Source organism: Oncorhynchus nerka, linkage group LG3, assembly GCF_034236695.1.
Source record: "Oncorhynchus nerka isolate Pitt River linkage group LG3, Oner_Uvic_2.0, whole genome shotgun sequence".
NCBI classification, from domain to species: domain Eukaryota; kingdom Metazoa; phylum Chordata; class Actinopteri; order Salmoniformes; family Salmonidae; genus Oncorhynchus; species Oncorhynchus nerka.
The window spans coordinates 43,601,918-43,628,564 of NC_088398.1; the positions used below are offsets into that span (position 1 = coordinate 43,601,918).

At 45.7% G+C, this 26,647-nt stretch overlaps 1 protein-coding gene across 9 annotated transcripts in view; it reads left to right on the forward strand.

Moving 5' to 3' along the window:
- Positions 1-26,647, forward strand: part of LOC115108400 (plakophilin-4-like) — a 118,162-nt gene that overhangs the window by 73,451 nt on the left and 18,064 nt on the right. For 4 of the 9 annotated variants that reach the window (XM_065012064.1, XM_065012104.1, XM_029632711.2 and 1 more), the window contains exons 5-11: positions 979-1,110; positions 1,507-1,709; positions 2,273-2,834; positions 13,936-14,130; positions 16,943-17,153; positions 18,734-18,875; positions 22,378-22,591. In XM_065012064.1, the coding sequence (XP_064868136.1) occupies positions 979-1,110; positions 1,507-1,709; positions 2,273-2,834; positions 13,936-14,130; positions 16,943-17,153; positions 18,734-18,875; positions 22,378-22,591 (1,659 nt within the window). The remainder of the gene's footprint in view (positions 1-978; positions 1,111-1,506; positions 1,710-2,272; positions 2,835-13,935; positions 14,131-16,942; positions 17,154-18,733; positions 18,876-22,377; positions 22,592-26,647) is intronic. The other 5 variants (XM_029632719.2, XM_065012079.1, XM_065012113.1 and 2 more) reach the window with 3 other exon arrangements.

Below are 26,647 nucleotides of genomic sequence, written 5' to 3' on the forward strand. Positions count from 1 at the left end.
TCCCATTGTTGCAGCTATTGCAGTGGAGCTCATTCACGCAGGTCACACTTAACTCGATTTTGATTGTGGAGCAACATTGTACAGCAGCTTATGAGAGACTTTACTGTGGTAGTTCTCATGGGCTGTGACCTAAATGGCACCCTATTCACCATACAGGGCACTACTTTTGGCCAGAGCCATGGCTCTAATATAGCGACTAGGTTGAATGTTAGTTTGGAAACGGTTTTGACGAGGGGATTTTCATCAGTGTCCCGGCACAGCAAAATAGGAGAGTCACAAATGTCTCTCCTATGAGTCAGTATGATAATTAACTTAATTTACACGAGTGTGGAATTTGTTATTGCATCGACGCGAAATCCTTTAACTCCTACGTCTCCTATCTCTCCAGTGTACAAAACATTAAGAACACCTTCCTAATATTGAGTAGTACAAAAGTGTTCCACAGGGGGTCAAGCTGGCTGGATGTCCTTTGGGTGGTGGGCCATTCTTGATACACACAGGAAACTGTTGAGCGCTAAAAACCCAGCGGCGTTGCAGTTCTTGACACAAACTGGTGCGCCTGGCACCTACTACCATACCCTGTTCGAAGGCACGTCTTGCTGATTCAGCCTCTGAATGGCACACATGCACAATCCATGCCTCAATTGTCTCGAAGCTTAAAAATCATTCTCCAACCTGTCTCCTCCCCTTCATCTACACTGATTTGAAGTGGATTTAACAGGTGACATAGGGATTCACCTGGATAGTCTGTGTCATGGAAAGAGCAGGTGTTCGTAATGTTTTGTGTACTTAGTGTATTTTTCCCATTTATCAGACACTTTTATCGAAAGTGTCTAACAGTAGTGTGTACGTACTGCATACATTTTGTATGGGTGATCCCAGCGGGAATTGAACCCACGATCCTGACGTTGCAAACGTCATGATATACCAAATAAGCGACACAGGTGACACTGACTTTGTCCTCCCATTCTTTCCCAGATGCCTCGACCTCGCGGGACACCAAGTCTCGAGTGACAGACACCTCTCAGTCGCCCACCTACCGCCTCCGAACGGAGCAGGAGCAGGTGGCCCTGTACTCCCCAGAGCAGACCTCGCTCCATGAAAGTGAGGGTCTGTTACTAATGCAGCCCCTCTGTTCTACACTCTCTCCTCTCTCTCCCTCCCCCGTCAAGGCTGTGCCACTCCCCCTCTCTTAGCCCCACCAGAGTCGGAGCCCTTTAATGATGCTTTGAAATGTTCTGCTTGGCCTCAGAAGCATATGTGATGTGTATAGTTTTAATGAGCCAGTGTATGGCTCCAGTATGGAGGGGAGGTGGAAACGGACACTCTGTGAGGTCATTAGTACTGTGTGGACTAGCTAAATGTCATGTAGTGCTTTAAGGACACTCACTTGGTGTCTCTCTCCTTCTGCTCGCTCTATTTCTTTCTCTCCTTCTGCTCTCTCTCCCTCCTTTCCTTTCTCCTTCTGCTCTCTCGCCCTCTCTCCTTTCTCCTTCTGTCTCTCAGGGTCTACAGGGAACTCCCGCAGCTCCACCCAGATGAACTCGTACTCGGACAGTGGCTACCAGGATGCCAGCAACTACTACGGCAGCCATAACCAGAATAGTCTGGCTAAGACTGACCTGAGGATGCCGCGCTCTTACCCGGGCACAGGCGGCACCTCTACCCTCCTGAGGAATGCCAGGGCCGAGGGCCAGGCCCAGGTCCAGGTAAGCTCACGGAGCTAGAGGGCACACTGTCTGCAGCAGTCACGGGCCATAGAGTTGGATAGAGGGTACACTGTCTGCAGCAGTCACGACCATAGAGTTGGATAGAGGGCACACTGTCTGCAGCAGTTACGGCCATAGAGTTGGATAGAGGGCACACTGTCTGGAGCAGTCACGGCCATAGAGTTGGATAGAGAGCACACTGTCTGCAGCAGTCACGGCCATTGAGTAGGATAGACGTTTGCACTTGGCCACACTTGGACTGAAGCCAGTTTTAGCCCTCAATGGCATTGTCTATGCGGTCAGAAGTAGCCATGGCAAAGATAGATGAGCTCTCTAATACATCTCTATGGTCATGATTAATATACTGACTGCCACAGAGCACACAGATGCTACTGCTGGCTGAGAGATGTGAAGGAAGTTAGAGAAAAGCGAAAAAAATATATCCTTTAATAGTCCCATAAGATACTAGACACTTTCAGAAAAAATATTTTACGCCTCTATTAAATGTGATGCTGAAATGTGTGGTAGTTTCTCAGTAGTTTTGTCCTCGTCTGTCCTGACAGGCCCCTGTGTTAACCGCCGCAGCGCCGGGTCGAGCCATGAGGAGGGTGAGCTCGGTGCCCTCCCGGACCCAGTCCCCGGCCTATGGCAACAGTGTGTCCCCCTCACGGGGCTCCCTGAGGGCCACTATGGGGAGTAACTACTGCTCGCCCATTGTCACAGAGCCCAAGCCTCTCTCCAGTATCTTCTCCACCACCCTGCCCTCAGCCCAGCGCGCTGGCTCCCCTTACAACACCCAGAAGAGTTCCCCCGCCGCCCTCCGCCGCATGGGCAGCGCCAACTCCCGCTCGGGCAGTGCCAGCCGCACCACTTCACCATACCAGGCCCTGGGGTCAGCCTCGGTGCGAATGGGCTCCCCCCTAACGATGGTGGACGGCCCCTTACCCCTCACCCAGCAGCCAGGGGGGTCGGCGGCGTCTCCAGGGCGCTCCAGCATGACGGCCCAGCCCCAGCACTATGGCTCCACCTTGCCTTGCTCGTTGATCCACCACGATGCAGACCCCTACGGAGCCCAGAGCTACGACGTCTACGAGAGGATGATCCCACGGCCTGACAGCCTCACAGGTCAGCTCTTCTGTCTTCTCCTCCCTGCCCCCCCCCCCACACACACACACACCCCACTCCAGAAAGCTATCTAGAGTGGGTGTGCTCACTCTATCCAGGTCTCTACTCTCTCCATTAGATAACACGTGCATACCTTCACAGGGCAGGAGATAATGTCTGCTTCTCAAATGGCGCCCTGTTCCCTACAATGTGCATTATTTCTGACCAGAGCTCTGCGAGACTACTGCCGCCTCTGCCTCCTTCACTCAGTGGTTAGTTGTTGAGCATATGCTACACTTGGCGATAGCCAGTCTGTCACAGGAGCACAGGTCAACAATTTATGCCTGATAATAAGTAGATTAAGGTCGTCTCCCCGTAATCGGAGACAGGCTCCAGTCTGTGGCTCTGCTGTCAAGCTTTTCCGTTGGCATGCTGCGGCACAAAGTGAGTCACTGCGCCCAACCTCGAGAGCCCTAATTTTGACCAGATCACTGTTGACCTTGGTCAGGCGCTGGTCACAAGTAGTGCACTATATAGGGAATAAGATGCCATTTTGGGACAAAAAGCCCGTGTCTGTCTGTGGCATGGACCAGGGCCAGCCCCTGCCTCATGTAGACTCGCGTCCTTAACCACAGGCCACCGTTTGAAAGGAAACGCCGGAGGGTTTGGCAGGAGATCGATCCGTATGATCGTGGATGGGTATGTATGTTTTCCAGCGACTCACACAGTTGGGTGTATTGCCAGTGTGCATGCAAATAGGCCTATATCCACTGAGAGAAACTCTATGTGCTAGAGGTACTAGATTAAGACTGGAGTTTCTTAAGCAAATAGTGGAGCAGAAGAATAATTTACAAAGACTTTGTTGTTTGTGTAGGTTATCTGATTTTATCCCAAGTACATAGATGATTTCCAGTTTTTTAAATTTTATATTTCCACGCTGAGGTTGGAATAATACTGTGGAATTGTGTAAATGATGATAATGCCTTTTTAGTGTAAGAGCAGTTTGAAAAGACTGCCTGAAATTTCAGCGTGTTGTGGTGGGAAGGTTTTGGCCTGCTTGGTGACATCACCCTGCGTTAAATGAGTTAATAGTTGAAAACCTTTATGCCAATAACAGCTAGTTTTCAGTTTTCCCCTCCCTACTCAGACCTATTCCATTCAGTCCCAGAAAAAAATCTTTCTTGAGCAATTGCTCTTTGCCAAGAAGCTATTTTTGTCTCTTTAGGACCATTTTAATTGAAGACAATTACAAAAATGTACTTAATTGTTACCAGAAATGATTTGATATTGAGATTGGATTTTGTTTCCCCTGTCAACTTCATTAAATTTGCAATGAGTCGTTAAGCAACGGGTGCAAGCATGCCTGCCTGCCTGCCTTCCCCCTGAGATACAGAGAACATCAGTGTGCTCTGGTTGACAGCTCCACTAAGTAATTCATATGTTGTGTGTTGATTGATAGATCTGTTGTCGTTTCTCTTTGCGGGTGTCAGCCATAGGAGTCTGACTTGACATTTCAATGCCAGTAAATATGAGCTGCTTGACAGGGAGTCTGAAGAAAGAATGGTAGAATAATGGTAGGCTTTTCTTCTTCCACTGCGTCAGAAGTGAGCATTTGTCACTGGTTTTGTCGTTCCCGTCTGAGACGTGAGTGTTGGGTAGGGCGTGTTATCTCTACTTTTCGGTCGCGTTTTTGTTCCTCTTCGGAGGGAAGAACACTGTGGTGCGTACGGTTTGAAGGAAACGCCCGTTCTATAATTCCTCACGACAGGGATTCTGTTCTTGGTACAAAGGCTGTAATGGGAGAACGAGGCCCAGCTGATTCAGAACGTGTAAGCGGCGTGCTGTGTCCCGACTGGCACCCTATCCCCTACGTAGTGCACTACCTTTTGACCAGAGCCCCGGTACACAACATAACACCAGAATAATCTTCTGATATTTTGAGGCTTTTTTTTCAATGGATCATTTGAGGTTTAATTGATTAGTTTTCCATTGAAGGCTAGAAAACAAAAATGCTTTCCCAGTGTTTTTTTTTTGAAGAGAGCGGGAAATGATTGTCAGCTATTGCGGGCCAGCCACATCACTACAGTAAGAGTAATGGCTCAGCCGATGTTAAATTGTCCTCTTCCTTTCAGTCCAAGAACTCTTCCATTAGCTGTTTTTAGATATCTGCCCTACATAAGAAGGTAGGTAGATTATGAAAAATGGCTGCTATTCCAAGGCACACGGACCATAAAAGGAGAGGCACATTACATATGGTTGCTGTTTTCATAATGGGCTGCTTTGCGGATTGGTATTGAAATGTAGACAGTCAATTTACGGTACTAGGCCTATGACATTTTACTGAGGGCCTTCCGTTATTTACTGTATATACAGTCTATGGTTCCCGCCTTCAAACTAATAATCATATGACTTTGTGTTGTTTCTTTTTAAAAATGATTTCAGCTCTCCCAGTTAGTCCAGCAATATTTATCCAGGTTTTTATTGTGAAAAGGTTGATTTAATGTGTGTGTTTTTGACCAACTTTTCCTGCTGCCATTGGATATCTACAGAACCCCTGGTCGATGATGACCTTCAAGGTGAATTCTAACTTCGTCATGATCCACCACCCCTCTTATAATGCGTTTGACTCCGAGGTGATGTTTCTCCTAGGCACAGATCTCGGATCAGCTTACCTTGCCCCAATCCTAGCCTTAACTGTTAGTTGGGGAAAATGCTAAACTGACCCAAGATCAGAGTATAGGGGCAACTTCACCCTACTGTATTCTCATCAGTGTCTTAGCATGGCATGTGTGGGTTACTACGTGTTACCTTTTTTGTTTGTAGTATGATCCTAAAGTCCAACCTATTACCTTTTTACAAGCATTAAAACCCCATTCACATATGGGAGACGTTTAAAAGGCTATGGAGAATAGCCGTCAAGTGCGAAGTTATCATTCCCAGACCAAGTAAGTCTGTGGTTTCCCCATTTCTTTCCCGTTACATTCTTGCACTGTTGTAAATCGGGGCCCAATAATGATAATCTCTGCGAGGCCGTTATATCACTGCAGTACTCAGTCTCTCTCTCTCTCTCTCTCTGCTGATGGCCATAATACACATCCTCTACGATGACTGATATCTTATGGCTTTTTAAACCTCTTCTCTGAGGTGCAAAGTCTGTAGACACGGTGGCCACTGTGGCCCGTCCAAGCCCAATTTAAGTCTCTTCTGAATTCTGCTGTCTGCCTCTGTCCCAAACCCCCATGCCTCCTCTCACCTAGCTGTCCCCATAGAAACTAGCCGACACAAAGTCACATACTGTATGTCCTTTGATGGCAGCATTGCACAGCTCCTCTCCTCATCTGGGTCAGGACAGCCTGAGTGACCCGTGGATTATGTCAGATGCTTGAGCAGCTGTGGCAGCAGTGACTGGGATGTTGACGTTCACATGCCCGCACTCGTTGGCGTTCACATGTCCGCACTCGTTGGCGTTCAGTTGGCAAATGCCAGCTAAAACCTGAGCCTGCAGATTGGCTGCAGCTCCCTCTCTCACTTTGGCCAGATCCAGACCACCATCCTCCCTGCTCCCCCCAAGCTCCAGCATTGGCAGGAAGTCATCTCTCTGAAAAACATTCCTGTAATTATGTCCGATGTCCATTTCAGAGCACTGGAGGAGAGCAAAGGGAAATGTGGCTCAACAGCATTTTAGGCACGTGTGGCGCTCAGCCTACGCCTAGTAAAGCCTTATGCTTTGGTTTACGGAAAGAGTGGCGTTTACTTATAGCGTGCTGATTTCCATACTTAAGTTAGTAATCTTCTGCATGATCGAGAGCAGATCAGATTGTCTTAATGGATTTCGTCATTTCTTGCCCCTATGTTGGGAAAAGTTTTAGCGAATTATTTTGGCTCAGGAATGTAAGTCCGCTGCATCCATTTTTTAAAATGTTTGTTTCTGCAGAGTCAGTGTGCCAAATTGCCACCTCCCTACAGCACGTCTAGCCAATTGCAAACTGTTCGGGCCACGGGAGGAAGTGAAGGCAGCGTTAAACGAGTCTAACACACTATGAATGTTCACCATTCATATATTATTTTCAGAGACAATTCGCAGCTGCTTTAGAACCTGACTGCTGCGTTTCACCAGGGAGCAGAATAAAGGCACTGGGATTAGTGTGTGCTAAGGTTTATAATGGTACTGTTAGTTAGAGAATGGGGAGAGGGCGGGGAGAGAGCCTGCAGAGCGGAGCGGGATGGATATGCATGGAAGCTCCTGTCTCTGGGAGATTCCTTCCTCCTCCTCCTTTTTTTCCCCCTCTCTCTTTTCCTCTCCTCCTCTTCTCCCCTCAAGCTACGGTTCTACTGAAAGCCCTCATCATGTCCAACGGATAAGCCGATTTACTTGGCTGTGGCGGGCTGTGATGTGGTGTCCAACACCGGCTTGTTGATATTCCCCTTCTCTAATCAGAAACCTTTCAACAAGAGAAACCCAAGCGAATTACTGCCAATCGAAACGCCGTTGTCTGAAGCATTGCAGATTGACTATATGAGCCTGCGCCACCGCCTGGATGTGTCACCACAGCAGCCCACATCAACCTCTCCAATGACAACCCACTGGGCACACCACATCATTTCATCGTGGAAATGTGGGTAATATTTGGTTGAGACGTTGATCAATGAGATTTCAACCTTTTATTCACCCACTCAAAAAGACAGCTAGAAGTTTGTTGAATTCCCAATGTGTTATCACTATGCTTTCAACCATCTAAAAGCACAACCAAATTCCAATGGAAAAGCAATGTCTGATTTTTGGTTTAGTTGGCATTGAAATGTTTTATCACTGTATTTGTTGTTCTTTTTAAAATGGTTGAAAGTGCAATGTTTTTTTTTTTAATGCAACAATTGAAATGTTATCACCGATTTTTATAGCAATTGTGAAGATCTCCACAGACCTGCGACCCTTGCAGGCTATCTTGAATATGCACGCTTTCTATGATTGGATAAGACATTTATAGTTAGTATGCTAACCTCAAAATGTGGCAGTGGATGTGTTACTAATTTTGAGTTTGAATAAATACTGTTACAAGAGTTTGTAAAAGAGCCTTAACTTTAGGCTATTTACTCTCTTACAAAAGTCATATTAAATTGCGTTGACAACGCAAACCAAATATCAACATTTGTAAAGGATATCTAATGCTTGGATAGTTTAATCTGAGCTACTGGCTTAATCATATTGTTTAACTTTTATTTTTGATTTAGTTGTAGACGAATTGCAAAATTGATATTGTACTTGGTTGTCAACGCAACCAAAAATCAACATTTTGAAGGAGATGTATCTTTTGTGCCACTTAGTCTGGATTTAATTCCAGTTTGTCGACAAATTAATAATTGATATGTTGGATTCACATCTTTGTCTCAACCACGAATCAAAGTGAAAGAATAGGACAAAATCAAGTCAAACGTTGTGTGATGTTTCTGAACATTTGTTTTAGTCTTATTCTTTAACTTTGATTTTTGGTTGAGACGGAAATCCAACATTTTAATTATGAATTTGTAGATGAACTGGAATTAAGTCAGTGGCACAGTGTTGGATTCACGTCTCACAAAAGAAAGACCTAGCAAAGCTGCAGCTGGCTCAAAACACACCTTGCCCTTAACTGCACATACAGCACTAACTTCAACAACATGCATGCCAGTCTTTCCTGGTTGTGTGTTGATGAGCAATTAACTGATTATCTTCTAGTTTTTACGAGAGTTATTGCTGTAATGAAACCTCCAGATTGTCTGCATAATCAAATAACATCCAGCTCAGACACCAATACATATGCCACCAGGGGTCTCTTCACAGTCCCCAAGTCCAAAACGAATTCACTGCAACGCACAATATTATACAGAGCCATGATCTCATGGAACTCCCTTCCCTCAAGCAAAAAGCAAAATTACTTAAAAAAAGAAAAAAAAGACAATTCCAAACGTCTCATGGAACAACGGGGACTGTGAGGGGACACGCACTCACCAACACACTAACACAAGATTTTTTGTTGTTGTATTTTAAATTTGTTTGACTGACCTTGTCTTATCAGTGTTTTGTTACTCGTCATGTTTTGTGTTATTGTGGCCCCCAGGAAGAGTAGCAGCTTCTTCTGCTAAAGCTAATGGGGATCCAAATAAACAAATAAATCTCAACCAAAAATGAAAGTTAAAGAATAGGACTAAATCTAATCATATCAAACTTTAAATGCGCTTTAAAAAAAAAAAGTTTGCGTTTGCCTTTGATTTAGTTATATTTTTTTTACTTCGATTTTTGGTTGAGGTGGAGATGTATATCAGACAATGATTAACTTGATTCAATTTGAAATCGACCAAAGCTGTCCTTTTTTTGTTGAACCCTCCCACTTGGCAAAAACAGGTTGCGTCAATGTTGTTTCCACGTCATTTCCACACAAAAAACCTGGGATGTTGTGTCAATGTAGAAAACTGATTTGGATTTGAAAAAAGTAATCAACTTAAGGGAATTTTGTATATTTTTCACCCAACTTTTAAACATGTTGTGTGTGGGGAGATTTCACATTGAATTCACCTCCGTTGACAACAAAATGTAAATGAAAACTAGACTGTTCCCAGTGGGCTTGTTTAAGTTGATGACTTTTCAAATGCTATATAAAGGCCTAAGTAGTATCATTGACGATATTTGACTTACAAAGTATGGTTACAGCTCTCTAGGCCCTCTAGTCTTTTCTATTTTTACCAATGACCAGCCACAGGCATTAAGCAAAGCATGTGTGTCCATTTATGTTGCTGATTCAACCATATACGCATCAGCAACCACAGCTAAGGAAGTCACTGAAACCCTTAACAAAGAGTTGCAGTCTGTTTTGGAATGGGTGGCCAGTAATAAACTGTTCCTGAACATCTCTAAAACTAAGAGCATTGAAATTTGGTACAAATAATTCCTTAAGTTCTAGAACTCAGCTGAATCTGGTAATGAATGTTATGGCTGTTGAACAAATTGAGGAGACTAAATTACTTGACAGTTTACAACCGAAGGTAATGCCAAGGTCAAAACGTATAGATTCAGTGGTTGCACAGATGGGGAGAGGTCTAGCTGTAATAAAGAGATGCTCTGTTTTTTTGACACCACACTCCAAAGAGCAAGTCCTGCAGGCTCTAGTTTTGTCTAATCTTGATTATTGTCCAGGCGTGTGGTCCAGTTCTGCAAGGAAAGACCTAGTTAAGCTGCAGCTGGCCCAGAACAGAGCGGCATGTTTCGCTCTTAATTGTAATTAGAGGGCCGGTATAAATACTAAACATGCCAGTCTCTCTTGGCTAAGAGTTGAGGAGAGTCTGACTGCATCACTTCTTTCTGTAAGAAACATTGTGTTGAAAATCCCAAATGGTTTGCATTGTCAACTTACACACAGCTCTGACAAATACACACTTATCCCACCAGACATGCCACCAGGGGTCTTTTCACAGTCCACAAATCCAGAACAAATTCAAGAAAACGTACAGTATTTTATAGAGCCGTTATTGCATGGAACTTCCTTCCCATCTCAGATTGCTCAAATAAACAGCAAACCTGATTTAAAATAAAAACTGATAAAGCAACACCTCGTGACACAAAGCCTCTCCCCTAATTAGACCTAGATTGTGTGTGTTTGTATGCATTGATATGTAGGCTACGTGTGCCTTTAAAAAAAAAATCTATGTAGTTCTGTCCTTGAGCTGTTCTTGTCTATTGATGTTCTGTGTTATGTCATTATGTTTTGTGTGGACCCCAGGAAGAGTAGCTGCTGCTTTTGCAACAGCTAATGGCGATCCTAATAAAATACCAAATACATTTAATTTGCTCTGTTAAACCTACCCTTTTGGAATGACTTCGATAGCAACAGTGAATATATTTTGTTATTAAGAGATCTCTCTAATCATTCTCACGATAGCATATTGGGAATAGTCAGTGACAAATGTCGAAGCTAAGCAGGGCTGGGCTTGGTTCAAACCCTGGATCTGAGACCAAATGAATAGCTGTAGATAGATCATCTCTCCAGTAGGAGGTACTGCCCAGCCTATTGTTTTTTTCTCATAGTGGATATAATGTTGGGGATCTGACATTGTTTCAAAGGTACAAATTCAACATATTTTATATCTGTTGAAAATGGGCTACAATGATTTTATTTTATTTTATTTTATTTCACCTTTATTTAACCAGGTAAGCAAGTTGAGAACAAGTTCTCATTTACAATTGCGACCTGGCCAAGATAAAGCAAAGCAGTTCGACACATACAACGACACAGAGTTACACATGGAGTAAAACAAACATACAGTCAATAATACAGTAAAAAAAAAAAAAAAAAAAAACAAGTCTATATACAATGTGAGCAAATTAGGTGAGAAGGGAGGTAAAGGCAAAAAAGGCCATGGTGGCAAAGTAAATACAATATAGCAAGTAAAACACTGGAATGGTAGTATTGCAATGGAAGAATGTGCAAAGTAGAAATACAAATAATGGGGTGCAAAGGAGCAAAATAAATAAATAAATTAAATACAGTTGGGAAAGAGGTAGTTGTTTGGGCTAAATTATAGGTGGGCTATGTACAGGTGCAGTAATCTGTAAAATGCTCTGTAATGATGCCATAATCCTCTGGCTGATATTTCACCCTCAAATCCAATGTATTTTCCATGTAGATTCCAAGTCATAATACATTGACAAATGTACATTGGAACAACGCTGATTCATCCGGTCTTTTGCAACTCCTCCAATTCCCAGAATCAGGAGGAAATCTGGAAGCTTTCTACCAGGAATTCTGGGAAACCTTGGAATTTGGGGAATATTACCATTTTGCCACTAGTTGCTTATTTTCCCATCCTCTTTGATCTAATGTATTAATGTGCTTTCTAGTAACCCATGGAGAACTACAGTTTTAGCGGATGACATTATCTATGCTTATCTTGTCCCCCCAGTAAGTTGTTTGAATAGGGTTTATTCTCCACTGGCTCGCCACTTAGCTGTTCATTAGCTAGTGTGCGAAGCTGGTGGTTATTCGGGGTCTCGCTGAACCCCCCTCCAGAGACGAAGCTCTCCCCTGGGTCTCTCTCAACAGCTGACCGCACGCTGCGGATGCTCCAGAGGTCATGTTTATTTGGCACTGTTTCTGAGGGAGAGTAGGCAAGTGTGCTGCTGCTGAGTGGTTATACTTGTGTCCCAAATGGCAATCTATTCCCCTTTTTTTTTTTTTTTAGCGCTGGTTTTGACCAGGACCCACATGGGTGTCATTTGGGACACAGCCTACAGCCTTACTGGGCTTCAGCTCTCCCCGGAAAGACAAACACTTCTATTTATTCATTTTCGCTGTTCTGAACTCTGATAAGAATCCCTCATTTATCTCATTAACGCATGGCAGTGTTGAGCAGCTTGAGAGCCTCTGCTCGCCTAGCGGTGTTGGACCTGAGCCAAAAAACAATCGTGTTTGGGCTCTATTGAAGTGAGCGAAGTATGCAGTGAGTGCTCAGTGACTCGGCTACTGCGGTCTCTCTATTGCGCTGGGGAGTTGAGTCCCCTTGATGCGAGGTTAGGTCACATATCCACATGAGCCACGTGTATGGGATCTGTTACCCTGAAGCAGAGGGGACTAGAGGGTATTGCGCTGTTAGGAGCTAAGGCTTGTGATCTTTGGGCCGGCCTCGGCGGTAATAACTGCAGGCTGGATTTATACGCCTGGATGCGTAGTGGCAGATGCTGCTTTCCTGCCGTAGGCTCCGGTTGCGTCCCAAATGGTACCCAATTGCCTATGTAGTGGTCTAAAGCACTGCACTTTAAAGGGTATGAGGTGCCATTTGGGATGCAGGCAGACATTGTTCCACATCCGGACCGACCAGACCTCCGTCAGTCAGCCGTGCTGGGCTGTGACTCCCCCAAATACTGTTGTCATGGTGGGTCATCTGGTGTGAATTTCTAATTTGATTGACCTCATCAGGGCTTTCCCCTGGTAAATGAGCTTATGGTTAGGAGAACCCACCCCCTTCCTCCATTTACAGAAACACACACACCTCCTGACATCTGCTGGCTCAGCCGTGTGTTCTACTAGCCCATATATCCATTCACTCTCACTAGAAAGCCTGATGGGGAAGGCAACGTCTAGCCTATCAAGACGAGTTCCAAATGGCTCCCTTTTATAGTGCTCTGCATCGGGAATAGGGTGCCATTTGGGATTCACCCCCAGGTGTAGCCACAAAATCAATCACTGAGCTCTTCAGTTAGGCCATTCTACTGCTATTGTTTACCTATGGAGATTGCATGGCTGTGTGCTCTATTTTATACACCTGTCAGCAATGGGTGTGGCTGAAATAACAAAATCCACTAATTTGAAGGTGTCCACATACTTTTGTATATATAGTGTAGTTTGTTGGCCAAACCGTTCGGATGCTGGACGGTTTTGTGAGAAGACTGAATTTTGGGACGTCTTGTGCTCTTACAAACACCACTCTAGCTGTCACCTTTCACCGCAGATGCGGAAGTGTGACACCGGAGGATGCTGGTGAATTGAGAGACATCCCATGCAATATCTGTAGCTTAAACTGACAGATTTTGTTTGTTTGATTTTTATTTTTTTTGTGCCAATTCAAATTCCCCTGGGCACGGACATCAACTCTATGAGGTTAAAAAGCTGGATCATTAAGAGAGAGAGCGGAGCAGAGAGATGGGGGCGGTGCGGCTTGACAAACGGCATAAAGATACTGCCTTAGCGTTGCACAGAATTGGAAATGAGCCCTGAATTAATTTCAATTAAGTCCGTCTTTAGCAGCTTAACTGTCAAACTTCAGCACGGACATGGCGTTTTTTTTCTCTGAGCTCTCGCTAGCAATTTGAGCGTGTCTGAATTATTGCAGTTTATCCCTAGCTATCTGTGCTGTGTGCTGCTGTGTAGTAGCTGTCACTGTGTGATGCTAATGGGGATTAGGGGTGACACACAGGAAGACACACGAGGCCGGTGGCAGTCTCTAACCCTGAGCCTGTACTACTGTCTGATTCTGTACCCCAAATGACACCCTATTCCTTATTAAGGCCCAATGGGCTCTGGTCAAAAACGAATGCACTTAAATTCGGGAATACGTTTCCATTCAGGACGCAGACTTACGCTCTCCGTCCCTTTAGGCATGCGGAGCTCGTACGCCAGTCAGCACAGCCAGCTGGGCCAGGACCTGAGGTCAGCCATGTCCCCTGACCGCCACATCACGCCCATCTACGAGGACAGGACCTTCCAGGGGCCCCTGTACCGTAGCCCCAACCACCACGACCCAGTGGACCTCAACAACTCCTCACAGAGCGCCATCTACAGGAGTCCGTCAGGTAGAACACTAGACTGCTATGAGGTGCACCACGTGTCAAACTCGTTCCACGGAGGGCCGAGTGTCTGCAGGTTTTCGCTCCTCCTTTGTACTTGATTGATGAATTAATGTCAATGATTAATAAGGAACTCACGTCACCTGGTTGTCTAGGTCTTAATTGAAAGGGAAAAACCTGAAAACCAGCAGACACTAGGCCCTCCATGGAATTACTTTGACAGCCCTGCTGTACACAATTGGTTTTCAAACCTCTCCTTGGGGACTCCCAGACCTTTCATAATTTAGTTGTAGCTCTGAACTAGCTCACCTGATTGACCTATTCAAGGGCTGAATGATTAGTTGACAAGTTGAATAGTGAACTTAAAATGCATGGAATGGCTTGTGGGCCCAAGGAGAGGTTTGAAAAACACTGTTCTACACTTCATCTTAAGGCTGCAAAATTCAGGTAATTTTCAAAAAATGTCCATGTTTTCCACAAATCCTGTTTGGAGGATTTGCTGCTTATTCCTTTCTTACTTATTCCAACCGTTGATTTCTCTAAAACTTTCCCAAAAGGCCTAGGTTAACGTCATCTCAATGTCTAATGATGAGAACACTAATGCAAGCAGGATGGAACCAAGGCATCAATAAGCTGATTTGATCAGCAGCGTTGGTGAGAAACAGATGGGGATGTTGAGGAGAGAGAGAGAGCAGTCTTTTAAATCATTTACAATGACTCTGTCATAGTTTAAACATAGCTGTTACATGGCTACTCCCCCTGCCTTTCCCACTCTAGCCCAGGTTCTCTCTCTTGCTCTCGTTCACTCTCACTGTCTCTCGCGCTTTCTCTCTCTCTCGCTTACCCACTCCCCTCCCCCTTCTCTTTTTCTCTCTCATGTGATCTCTCCTGGGAACACTTTGTCCAAGCCAGACAGCCATCCAGCCCAGCCAGACTGCCTGCCTGCCAGTCTACCTATCTTGCCCTCCTTTCCTCCCTCCTTCGTCAGAGATGGGTCTGAGACAGGAGAGGAAGGAGACAGGCATGGGCTGATACGCCATCCACAAAGGAGTCAATTACCTGTGTGTCACACTCATAATGAGAAGAGGGATGAGGGGCCAGGGAACAGCAGCGTGTCCACACAGAGTCAGCGTCCCAAATGGCACCCTGCTCCCTATTTTAAGTGCTCGACACTTTTGATTGACCGGGGCCCAAAAGTAGGGCATGCTATCCCTTGTGTACTTTATAGGTAACAGGGCTCTATTTGGGAGGTAGCCATGGCCAGCTGGGTTTGGATGTTAGAATTCTATCATCGCTCCTCCAGCACACAGCCATTTAGCATCCTCTTTACAGCAGACGTGAGATCCTCACGGACTGATAAGTTCGGTAATAAATGGTATTGATGCTCAGAAGACGGCTCCTTTCAGATAACGATTAGCACCCATGTTACACTTTCGGCCCGGCTATATTGAGAGGAAGGCAAAAAAGGTTGTTTGGAGTCTTTAACGAAGAAATAAAAAATCTAATTTTATCCCCAAGCACCCTTTGTTATAGTGTGAAATTCAATTTTGATGGACTTTTTCCCCAGTTCTCTTTCCATAAATTCTTTATCTACAGTATTTCTGGTGGTCTGTATTTTTTGGGGAGTGACAACCAAGGTTTTTATGCTAAATGGAAATATCGATCCCTGTTGCAAAAAAAGCAAGTCTCAGAGGTCGGGTATGACATTTAAAAGATGGATGTAGCTTTTTTTTTTTTAAAAAAGAGGATTTTAGTAGCGTGTCATCATGATATCACAGATCTGGCCTATGAACTGCCAAATAGAGAGGTATTGATGTGAGCATTTTTTTTTTTTTGGAGTGCAGCTTCAAGTTGACGTGTTGTTTCTTGTACGAGGGACTGTGTGTGTGTGCTCTGTGTGCAGGCCCAGTCCCTGCAGCATGGCAGGATAGAGATCTGACCGGAGGGAAGGAGAGCAGCAGTCACATGGTCTCTGCTCTGTTTGTTCGGAGCAGGAAGGCAGGCCAGGCTGTGTGTGTGTGTGTGTGTGAGAGAGAGAGTGAGTATGTAGGGCATATTGTGCTAGAAACTAGGTCACAATATCACAACGCAAGGAGGGGAGAGGGGCAGAAAAATAGACATTGTTTAAGGACGATGACACAGTTAAAATTATGGCAGACTAAATATTTACCCTGGCCTGGATGGAAGGATATCCTGTTGGTGTGTTAGCTTAGCACTGCTGCTGTTTCACCTAAAGAGGGAGGACTGTGTGTCTATTCCTGTGTCGGACACAGCCACACTGAAGCAGGGAGGAGAGGAGAGAGGGATGAGAGAAGGTGTGTTGCTGGATCACCTACTACAAGGCAGACGAGCCCTGTGAAAAAACCTGCAGGAAATGGCTTGCTCAGTCCTACATCGTTAATGAACAAAACGACAACAACAAAACGGTCCCTTTTTGAAGGAGGAGTAGTGTGGAATCATGGGAGCACCATTTTACCCTCTTTCATTAAGTGGATCCAGATTGGAAGAAACGGTGTGTGCGAGTCAAAAAGCCTAGTGTTTTCCGCTCCGGTCAGCACGCCTCAGGGTGTGTCCCAAATAGCACCCTATTCCTTATAGAGTGCATTACTTTTAACCAGAGCCCTATGTGCCATGGTCAAAAGCAGTGCACTATTCAGAGAAAAGGGGTTCTGTTTTGGTCACGTTTTCTGAGGTGAAAAAGGTTTGAAAGAACACTGCTAATCTTCACTAGCCCAGGGAGTTGTAGATGAGGTCTGGTAGCTGCTGTATACTTGTCTTGTTCGATATCAATCTGAGTTGTTTTTCGTTGGTCTCTCAGGCGTGGGGACCCTCCAGAGGACCTCCAGCCAGCGTAGTGCCATGACGTACCAAAGAAGCAACTACGCTCTGAACACGGCGGCCACGTACGCAGAGCCCTATCGCTTGGCTCAGTACCGGCCCTCCGAGGGCAACTACGTCAGGCAGCCGGTCGTCATGGATGACGGGGCCACCCGCTCGCCCTCCATAGACAGCATCCAGAAGGACCCGAGGTAAAGCACTAGGCTCTAAGCCACTAAGCTACAAGCACTGGGTCGTTGTCATTAGTCCGCACCTTAGCAAAACTTTGCACCGTAAAACGGAAACATCCGTTTCTTATTGGACGAATTCTGACAGATCCCGCTCTGTTTTGAACGGTTTGGTTCCGACTAATTCATCCCTCCCTTGTCATTCACTGGGTTTTAACAGTGCTTCTAACCTGGCTTACGGGGCTACTACTGTATATACTGCTGGGTCAACACTAGTGTTACTATTCACACACACACAGCCCCCTGGGCAGCCATCCAGAGCCTTAGCCATTAAGATACAGATGTCGGATCTTAATTTGAGCCAAGTTTGCCACAGCAGGAAAATAATCCCGCAGCAACAGGAAATGTGAATTATTATGTGGATTATAATTAATGGCTGTTTTTTTTTGTAGGAGTTGATACATTTTTTTGTTTTGACAAATCAAGTAAAATTTTTAAGTGGAAAACCTTGAATACACTAGAGGTTTTCATTTCCTGCACAAATGGCTAGACGGACCACTCTACAAAGGACCCCCTGATTCAGTGAACTGCTGCGTCTGCTCTTGCTACAGAGGCGTGTGTACTATGTAAGCATGGCTGGGTTTGTGGACCCGGAGCGCTGAACCCCTGACCTTGGGAGTGCTGTTCACACCCGGAGTCCTGCTCTAGCTGAGAGCAGTGAGAGGGTGACAGCAGGCCTCCCTCCCTGCCTGCTCTACACAGCAGACCATGCTCAGACCAAAGGGGGCCTCCTGACTCTCCCCTATATAGTGGCTATGGGCCCTGGTCAAAGTAGTGCACTATAAAGGGAGTAGGGTGCCATTTGGGTTGCAATCCAGAGGCAGGCCTAAAAGCACCTGCACTAAGAAAAGGCATGTTTCATCAACTGGGTCTCTATTGCCAAACGGATGACATGTAGCAGTGGTGATGGTATCACCTTTTGTGTCCTCGGGGTAATTTAGAAGAAAATTGTATTTTGATTTGATTGGACTGGCGTCTTGCTTCATGTAACACGCTGAGGCAAGGGCAGGCGCTTTACAGACGACACTACACACATCAACACAGCCAATTCTGTCACAATGTGGACGTGCTCCCCACTTTCCTACTTTCTCATTTCCTCTCCTTTTCTTTACTCCGCTAGTCAGGAGAGTTTTTTTGGCGGTCAGAGATAAAAATACAAGTTCTGAACCAGAAGCAGACTTGGTAATAGCTACGCTTTTCTCTTGTCACAAAGGTCATTCGTTCTAGTCTACGTCTTTTTAGACAGATTCAACGAAGCCTCATGAGTCAGGAGAAGCTCATCGCAGTGACACTCCAAAAGGCAAGACATGCCTTCTGGTCTTACAAATGAAACCGGAGTGAAATCTCAGCCTTTTTATATATTGGGAGAAAAGCAACAATCCTGCAGTGTAATAGATGTCAATGTCATTTCCTGGTGCTTGAAACGTGTAGCCGTGTGCCCCAGCCCTGTGGACCGTGGGTGGATATAGCTGTGTGCTGACGTTGTACTGCTTTGTGTGTGTCTCTGTGCGCGTGTGTCTGATATCTCTCTGTCTATGTTCCAGGGAGTTTGCCTGGCGTGACCCCGAGCTGCCCGAGGTCATTCATATGCTGCAGCACCAGTTCCCCTCGGTGCAGGCCAACGCCGCCGCATACCTGCAGCACCTGTGCTTCGGCGATAATCGAGTCAAGGCGGAGGTACATTACGTACGCACTGCTCCCCAGATCCTTCGTCAGTCCCCAGCATGCAAATCACTGTGATGTGCTGCCCATCCCAGGGGGGATAGGGATGTGGCAGTCATGACATTCTGTCAGCCAGTGGTTGTCATGTAAATAACTGCCGGTCTCATGGTAAATGACCGTTTAATGAACATCAACACGTTTAGCATCTCTTGACTTCCACGCTTAGCCTAAAAGCCACTGATGCAGACCTTTGGAACATCTACATTTTGGAAAAACGTCGAACGAATCCATGTAACAAAGCCTACGCCTTCACATTAAATCCGTTATTTATTTTAGACCGATCTAAAGAAATGTGATATGAAGAAAATGTAGCCTATTTCAGAAGAACAGAATAGCATACTCTGAGTTGTCCTTATGTTGGGTCCTGATCTGGCTATGCCATATGGCTGTGGGCTACACTAGTTAATTTAGCAGACAAGATTTGCTTAGGATTCCGTGGCAATATTTTATAGCATGAATGATACGATTGAACAAAGCCAAATAAAATAGAAAGGCTATTTTCTCCAAATGATTTCCGACGTGATGCGCATATGCGGCTGTTTTGTGCTGAGCGGTTAACGAAGAAACAGGTCCTCCTATATGCTTAGTTTAGGGATATTTATGCAACTTTAGTTGTGACACAAACGTTGGGCTAGATGTTTTCATTTTGAATACATTCTAAGGCGGCATGATGCGAAGTTACATGAAAGGCATGAGTTCTGCGTTGTTTCTTGCGCAGGCTGCACACACTTCATCAGTCTTTCACTCACCACTCGACAAGCACTTGATAATATTCTCACCAGGCCTCAAATTTCCCAGCGGCATCCCCCTTGTGTGGACGTAATGCCCCATAAATCAATCTATGCCTTGCGACCAAAGTGGCCCAATGTGCCCTCGGGCTGAATATAATAATTATAATTCCCTTCTCCCGGCTGCCAATCGCCGTGCTCCGAAGCACCTCTCACTCACATGGCTCTTTTCAGATATCTCATTCTAGCCTTACGTGATCAAGTCCTTCTCACAGGCAATTTAGCTCCAAAGTAGGCTACAAGTGAAGACAGACACATCGGGGACGTGACTGTGCGCGTCCTTATCGAATTCCGAGGCGCACATTGAAGATGCTACAAGAACGGTCCCAATTTACTCAGCCAACAAGATGAGTAGGCCTAACAAACAGCAAAAGCACTAGCCTATGTCAATCTCCTATCCCCCATAGTACAGAAGTTGGTCAACTTGTCATACTGTGTGAGAATAAATATTCCAAACAAACTCTAGGACAGTTGTGGGATGCGATAGATCCCAAATGAATACAACCACTCACATCAAACTATTAAAAAAAACAATGTGAGGCTGACGCAACAGATCAGAACATTTCCTGTCGCTTTCTTCACGTTATAAGCTCAGCAATGCACACACACGGCAGTAGACTATAGGCGCGAATGTTCCAACATGCAATCAATTAGCGGGAAAACACTGTTCTCAAAAGGTGACCGCAAATGCGATTTATGCATGTAATGCTTTTTTTTTTATATAGCTGCATTTTAATGGTTAAAATTATCTTCCCCCAAACTTGAAACTCACTCGCCGCCTATATATGCCAGTTAGGCTTCATTTGAATTGTGATACAAACCTTATCAAAACATGTAGGCCTATGGGCTAGGCTACATGAGGTGTGCGATTATGATTTGGAAAAAGTCGAGGGGGAAAAAAAAAAAGTTTCTTGCCTCACTGTGCACGTTGGGCATCATTCACAAGTGATATTGTCACCCATCAGACTATTCTTAATTTAATATTGTTTTTACATATACTAAATAATATACTGTATGTGAAATTAGTTTAGATTCAGAATGGACGATTATCCTTAGCCTGTCTCAACATGTCAGGCCTCCTGAGTAGTGCAGCATCGCAGTGGGTTTGATACCAGGCTGTGAGTCCCGTAGGGCAGCGCACAATTGGCCCAATTGGGAGGGTTTGACCGGGGGGCTTTACTCGGCTCATTGCGCTCTAGTGACTCCTTGTGGCAGACCTGGCGCCTGCAGGCTGACCCCTGGTCGTCAGTTGGGCGGTGTTTCCTCCGACACATTGGTGCAGCTGGCTTCTGGGTTAAGTGGGTGGGTGTTAAGAAGTGCGGTTTGGTGGGTCATGTTTCAGAGGACGCCTCTCCCAAACCCATTGGGAAGTTGCAGTGATGAGACGAAATCGCAATTGGATATCACGAAATTGGGTAGGAAAAGGTGGTAAAATAAACCACAAAAAAGACACATCGTCTGTATACTTAAATTGCAAATGGACACTTTTTCCATGGTTAATTTCCATGTTGTAAGCAAAGAAATGTGCTTATTATTAGGAATGTTTAGAAATAAATACAGTGCATTCGAAAAATATTCAGACCCCTTCCCATCCACATTTTGTTATATTACAGCCTTATTCTAAAATGGATAACATTTATTTTTATGCACAATACCCCATAATGACAAAGGGAAAACAGGTTTTTGACATTTTTACACATTTGTAAAAAATAAAAGGACCCATGACCGCCGGTGTGGCGGTATTACGGTCACTGTAACAACCCTAGGGGTGAATCTCAATTGTATTTATTTGATTCCTCACGTCCTCCCTTCTCGTCTCCTTCTCATAACGTACGGGAGGAACCTCAGATATTTTCTTGCAATGCATTTTGAGAAGGGGCCATTGACAGAGGACTTGAGGAATCAAGGAAATGCAATTGAGATTCACCCAGGCTTTGAGAGATTATGCTGCTGCAGAGGCTCTCTCCTTCTCTCTCTTTCCCTCCCTGGCTGGGCTGGGGTGGCGACTCCATTCCACTCCAGCTCCCTCTGGAATTTCACAGCTCCACAGGGTGCTGGTACTGTCGCCGGAGTTGCCGGCTGGAAAAGCTGATCTCTTAAGATCCGTAGTGGCTTCACTGAGCATACAAAACATTAACACCTGCTCTTTCCATAACATAGACTGACCAGGTGAAAGCTATGATCCCTTATTGATGTCACTTGTTAAATCCACTTCCATCAGTGTAGCTGAAGGGGAGGAGACAGGTTAAAGAAGGACTTTTAAGCCTTGAGACATGGATTGTGTATGTGTTCCATTCAGAGGGTGAATGGGCAAGTCAGTATTAGGAAGGTTAGGTATACTCAGTGTATCGGTTAGGCATTTTATGCGATCGCTGAAGATATGCAGTACATTTTCTATGTGTCTTTCATCTGTTATAAGAAAGCCATTGGTATCTATTCTCCGCATCCCTTAAATGAATAAATACAAAGCCCAGATTTATGTTGTCAGAGCGATACTCAGAACATAGTCACTACACGTTCCTGCTCAATCCATGTTCAGTTCCTTATCAAATATTTGTGACATTGATCCTGCATGACTGAACCTCTGTCCTCACCGTTTTGTCATTCTCGTGGTGTTTTACTGCACAAACCAATGAGTTATGCTCAAGGCCTTCTTGATGACTCGCCACACCCTCTAGGTGTGCCGTCTAGGGGGAATCAAACACCTGGTGGACCTGTTGGACCACAAAACCCTGGAGGTCCAGAGGAACGCCTGTGGAGCTCTGAGGAACCTGGTCTACGGGAAAGCCACGGACGACAACAAGGTGGCCGTGAGAAACGCAGGTGGCGTCCCCGCTCTGCTCAGACTGCTGAGGAAGACTGTAGACGCTGAAGTGAGAGAGCTGGTCACGGGTAAGAGAGGGAGTGTGTCCGCGTGGTGCATTATGTGTGTGTGTGTGTGTGTGCGCATGTTGGTGAATTTACTCTGTCTTGTTTTTTCCCAGATTTTTCTGGGTAAGAAACGGCATTTATTTAAAATGGCCCTTTTTAACCCTGGAACTCCACGGAGCGTGCCTTCCCACAGCCCGGATCTGTGTGCTATTCTCTCTCTTTCTCTCTTTCTCTCTTTCTTTCTCTCTTTTCTCTTTCTTTCTCTTTCTCTCTTTCTCTCTTTCTCTCTTTCTCTGCCCTCTGGCGAATTCGCAGTGGTCACAGTTCCACATTATTTCACTCATCCATTATTCAGTGACGTTTTACCCAAATCAAATCCACTGGAGTTCCACTACTGTTTTTTTTTTGTGGGACAGGAACATTACTACACAACCTAAAGTAGAGCTGTTCAATTATTAATCTTCTCGCCTGCCTGCCAGCCTTGCCAGTCCGCTTCGTCAGTCGTTTGGCATTAGTCATTGGATGTGAGGAACTCCAATCCCCTGAGTTGAATGACAGATACTAGGGGACAACTGGTCAGGACCAGGCCAGACCAGAATACACATGATCCCAAATGGCACCCTATTCCCTATATGCAGCACTACTTTTGAACGGGACCCATGGGGAATAGGGTGCCATTTGCCAAGGTGGCTGAATCAGCTGTTTGTGTACAGCTCAGCTCCATGCTCTACTCTGACTAGCTCTACCTCTACCACAGTGCAGGATCCAATTGCTCCGTTCTGTAGTGATACGTTGTGGAAGTGAAGTGGAGATGTGGCTCGAGTCTCGTGTCAATCAAATTGGTGTTTGTTTTGGTTTTTCTCAGAGCACGGTGAACTCCAAAGGATAAAGAAGAGCCAATTGTTCTTAGGGTCTCCTCGGCCCTGAAAACATGCTTCACGACTGTATAAATCTGAAGCATCCGGTTGGCATTTCCACTCACTACCAAATGGTGATGAGAGGAAGTGCAGTGGGAGAAGATGGTAGCGAGAGAGATTTTGGCCGACGTTCTGCAAATGTTCTCATCGATGAAACGTCTGATCTCAATACAGTTTTGAGAGAGTGGACAATGTTTGGACAAAGTTCTTTTGTAGACTTTACCCTATGCCAAAGTTTCTAAATATTGTGTTGTCTAGGACTTGAAGGACGAATTGAGTCATTGCACACAGAGTAGGCGGTCCCTGATGGAAATACGCAAATACATGCTAGAACACGCCAATAGGATCTCGCTAGCTCGTGCTTGGCTCTGCCCACCTCCTTGCTTGTTCTGCCCACTATGATGAATGTGCTCCCATTGGAAATGACAGGCTGTGGTCTATCTTGGGTTAGTTATGAAAAATCTTTGCTGATGGGTTGAATTAAGGAACTAACGAATCCGAGCCACATGCAGTCTATAACAGAAGGGTTTAAGGGGGGATAGAATCACTGGCATTGCGGTCACTTCTTGCCGGTCTAATCCATTCTCATTCAAAAGGGAGGCCAGTTCAATGCAGATGTGTGTCGTACAAATCTTGGACTAAATTGCTTTGATGTGTTGTGAGTACTTCTTACGACTGTGTGTGACAAAAATAAACGGCCAATAGGCAGTTGAGGACCCAGAATACCATGCAATTTAAGAAGGTCGGTGATCACACCGTCTCCTCTGGATAATCACGACCAATCAGAACAATTGACACGAGGAGCTTTCTGCCGCACTTCCTGCTGGCCAAAGCCAATGGGGACTGACAGGACGTAGCCTGCGTCCCAAATGGTCCCCTATTCCCTATTTAGTGCACTACTTTGGACCGGAACCATATGGGTGCCATTTGGGATGCATTTTCTCACCAACACCCCTCTGACACATTTCCACCCTTGAAAAGAGCCATGTGCTGTATGGTAAAAGAGTACCAGAGTGCACTCAGCCTGCCCACCTCTGAGCTTTACTGGCAGGACATGTTTATTCTACTCCCCGGGAATGTCAGTGGTCCTATATTCCAGTGGGATCATCAGCTGTGCTCCATGTGAGCCACTACGGTAGCAGGAGGAGCCCCCTCTCTTCTCTTTTCTACCCAAGTCAGGGGGTCATTTTGTGGGGACGTGTGAAGCAATCTAGCCCTGGTCCCTGATTCCCATAGCAGCTGTTGTGGTTATTGGCTTGTCCTCAAAAGGCCTCTGAGATTAAAGGGACAGGCCTCCCCTGGTTGTCGTCACCCCAGTGGCAGTACAGGTGTCACCTGGCCCCTACGGACGGACCAGCTTGGCCCTGAACTGTGTCATCACAGCCTCTCTCTATATACACACACACACACACACACACACACACACACACACACACACACACACAACGGCCCTGTCCTGGAACACAGTCTATCCGTATGTGACCCCACTGTTATCATTGCTGTCGCAAATATTTATTTAAGTCAGTTAAAGAACAAATTCTTATTTTACAATGACTGCCTACACCGGGAGCAGCGATACCCACACAACCTGGGATGGAACAAAATGACAGTACATTCTATTACATTAGTGTGCATGTGTGGAATCTGCTCCTGCTTTCCTATGTTGACGAGGCTCCCCTCGAATAGAAGTACCTATGTGTAGGAGTTCAGGAGACAGTCAGCTACAAGCATAACCTTGTGTTGTGTGTGTGTGTATATGTTTCCAGCGTGCTGATGGGGAAAACCGCCCCGCTGTGCTCATCTCCTGGGCAGTGTTCCTTTTTTGAAATTTAATAGAGCTCATCAAGGAAGGCACACTGGAGCTGCTGCAAAGCATCCATTTCCTCAGATGTAGGGCAGAGTACAGATTGTCACCTAGCTCACCCTGCAGCCGCTGTGGAAATACACTGAGACCTCAGGCACACAGTTATACTGTAGTGGTCAGCCACACCCGACGGACTGGGGGGGGGCAACTAAACTCATAGTACTAACCACCTCTGTCCCCCCACTGGCCTAGGAGAATAACCCTGTCAGAGCTAGTCTTGATTTTTGATTGTGCATGTTAGAGCAAACTCTGGGCTTTGACCAGAGACGTCACTGTCCCAAATGGCACCCTATTCTCTATGGGCCGTGTTCAAAAGTAGTACGCTCTGTAGGGAGAATAGGGTGGCATTTGGGATGCAGGGCCAGGTCAACATATGGCCCCCGGCCTCTTAGCAACCGCTATCCAGCCCCTCCCCCCACTTCATCTGATTATTGATACTGTTGGGTCTGGCATTGCAATGGATCTGCACGCTCATACCAGCTCCACAGCACGCCAGCACACATGCCCCTCTAAATCGCTCGCTCTCGGAGCCAACGAATGCCTGATCGACGCACATTAATCCGCCCAATCAGAGCCTGTTAATACCCGACCACACCCACCGCACCCTTACTCTGGCCAATCGGTAGCGGCTGAACGTCTAAGCCACGCCAGCTCAAGCCCAGGGTACTATAATGGCTGTCCTGGCTTCAGCACCTCATCCCTGCAGACAGTAACTGAATAACAAGCGCAGTGGATTCGTTATGGGGCGGAATGGAGCCCTTTAGCCAAGCTATGAGACACACACACACTCCCCTCCCCTATCGCTCTCTCTTTCACACAAACAAGTGCACATACACTCTTTCTTACACACACACACTCCCTAACTTTATAAATCTAGGCCACAGTCAAATGATATGTCTTTCGAGGATCGATCTGAAGGCAGGTGATTGGCTCCCGTGTCACAGCGTATTGCCTCTCCAGCTCGGGCGGCACCTTAATTGGGCTCGTGATAATGGCTGGAGTTGAACGGTATCAAATGCATCAAAACATAAGGTTTCCATCCGTTTGTTGCCATTCCATTTGCTCGGTTCCTGCTATTATTAGGAGTCGTCCTCCCGCCAGCAGCCTCCTCTGGTATACATACAGTATAAAGAACTGAGCCCAGACCAAGCTGAGAGATCAAGCCTCCGTGCACAATTCACACAGGCGGGTCCATCAGACTCTCAAATGTGACACATGGGAATCGCTGGGCTTTATGGAGACAACTGTCAGTCACACCTCACTGGACTCTGCTGCAGATTTTATCCCAAGTTTCAA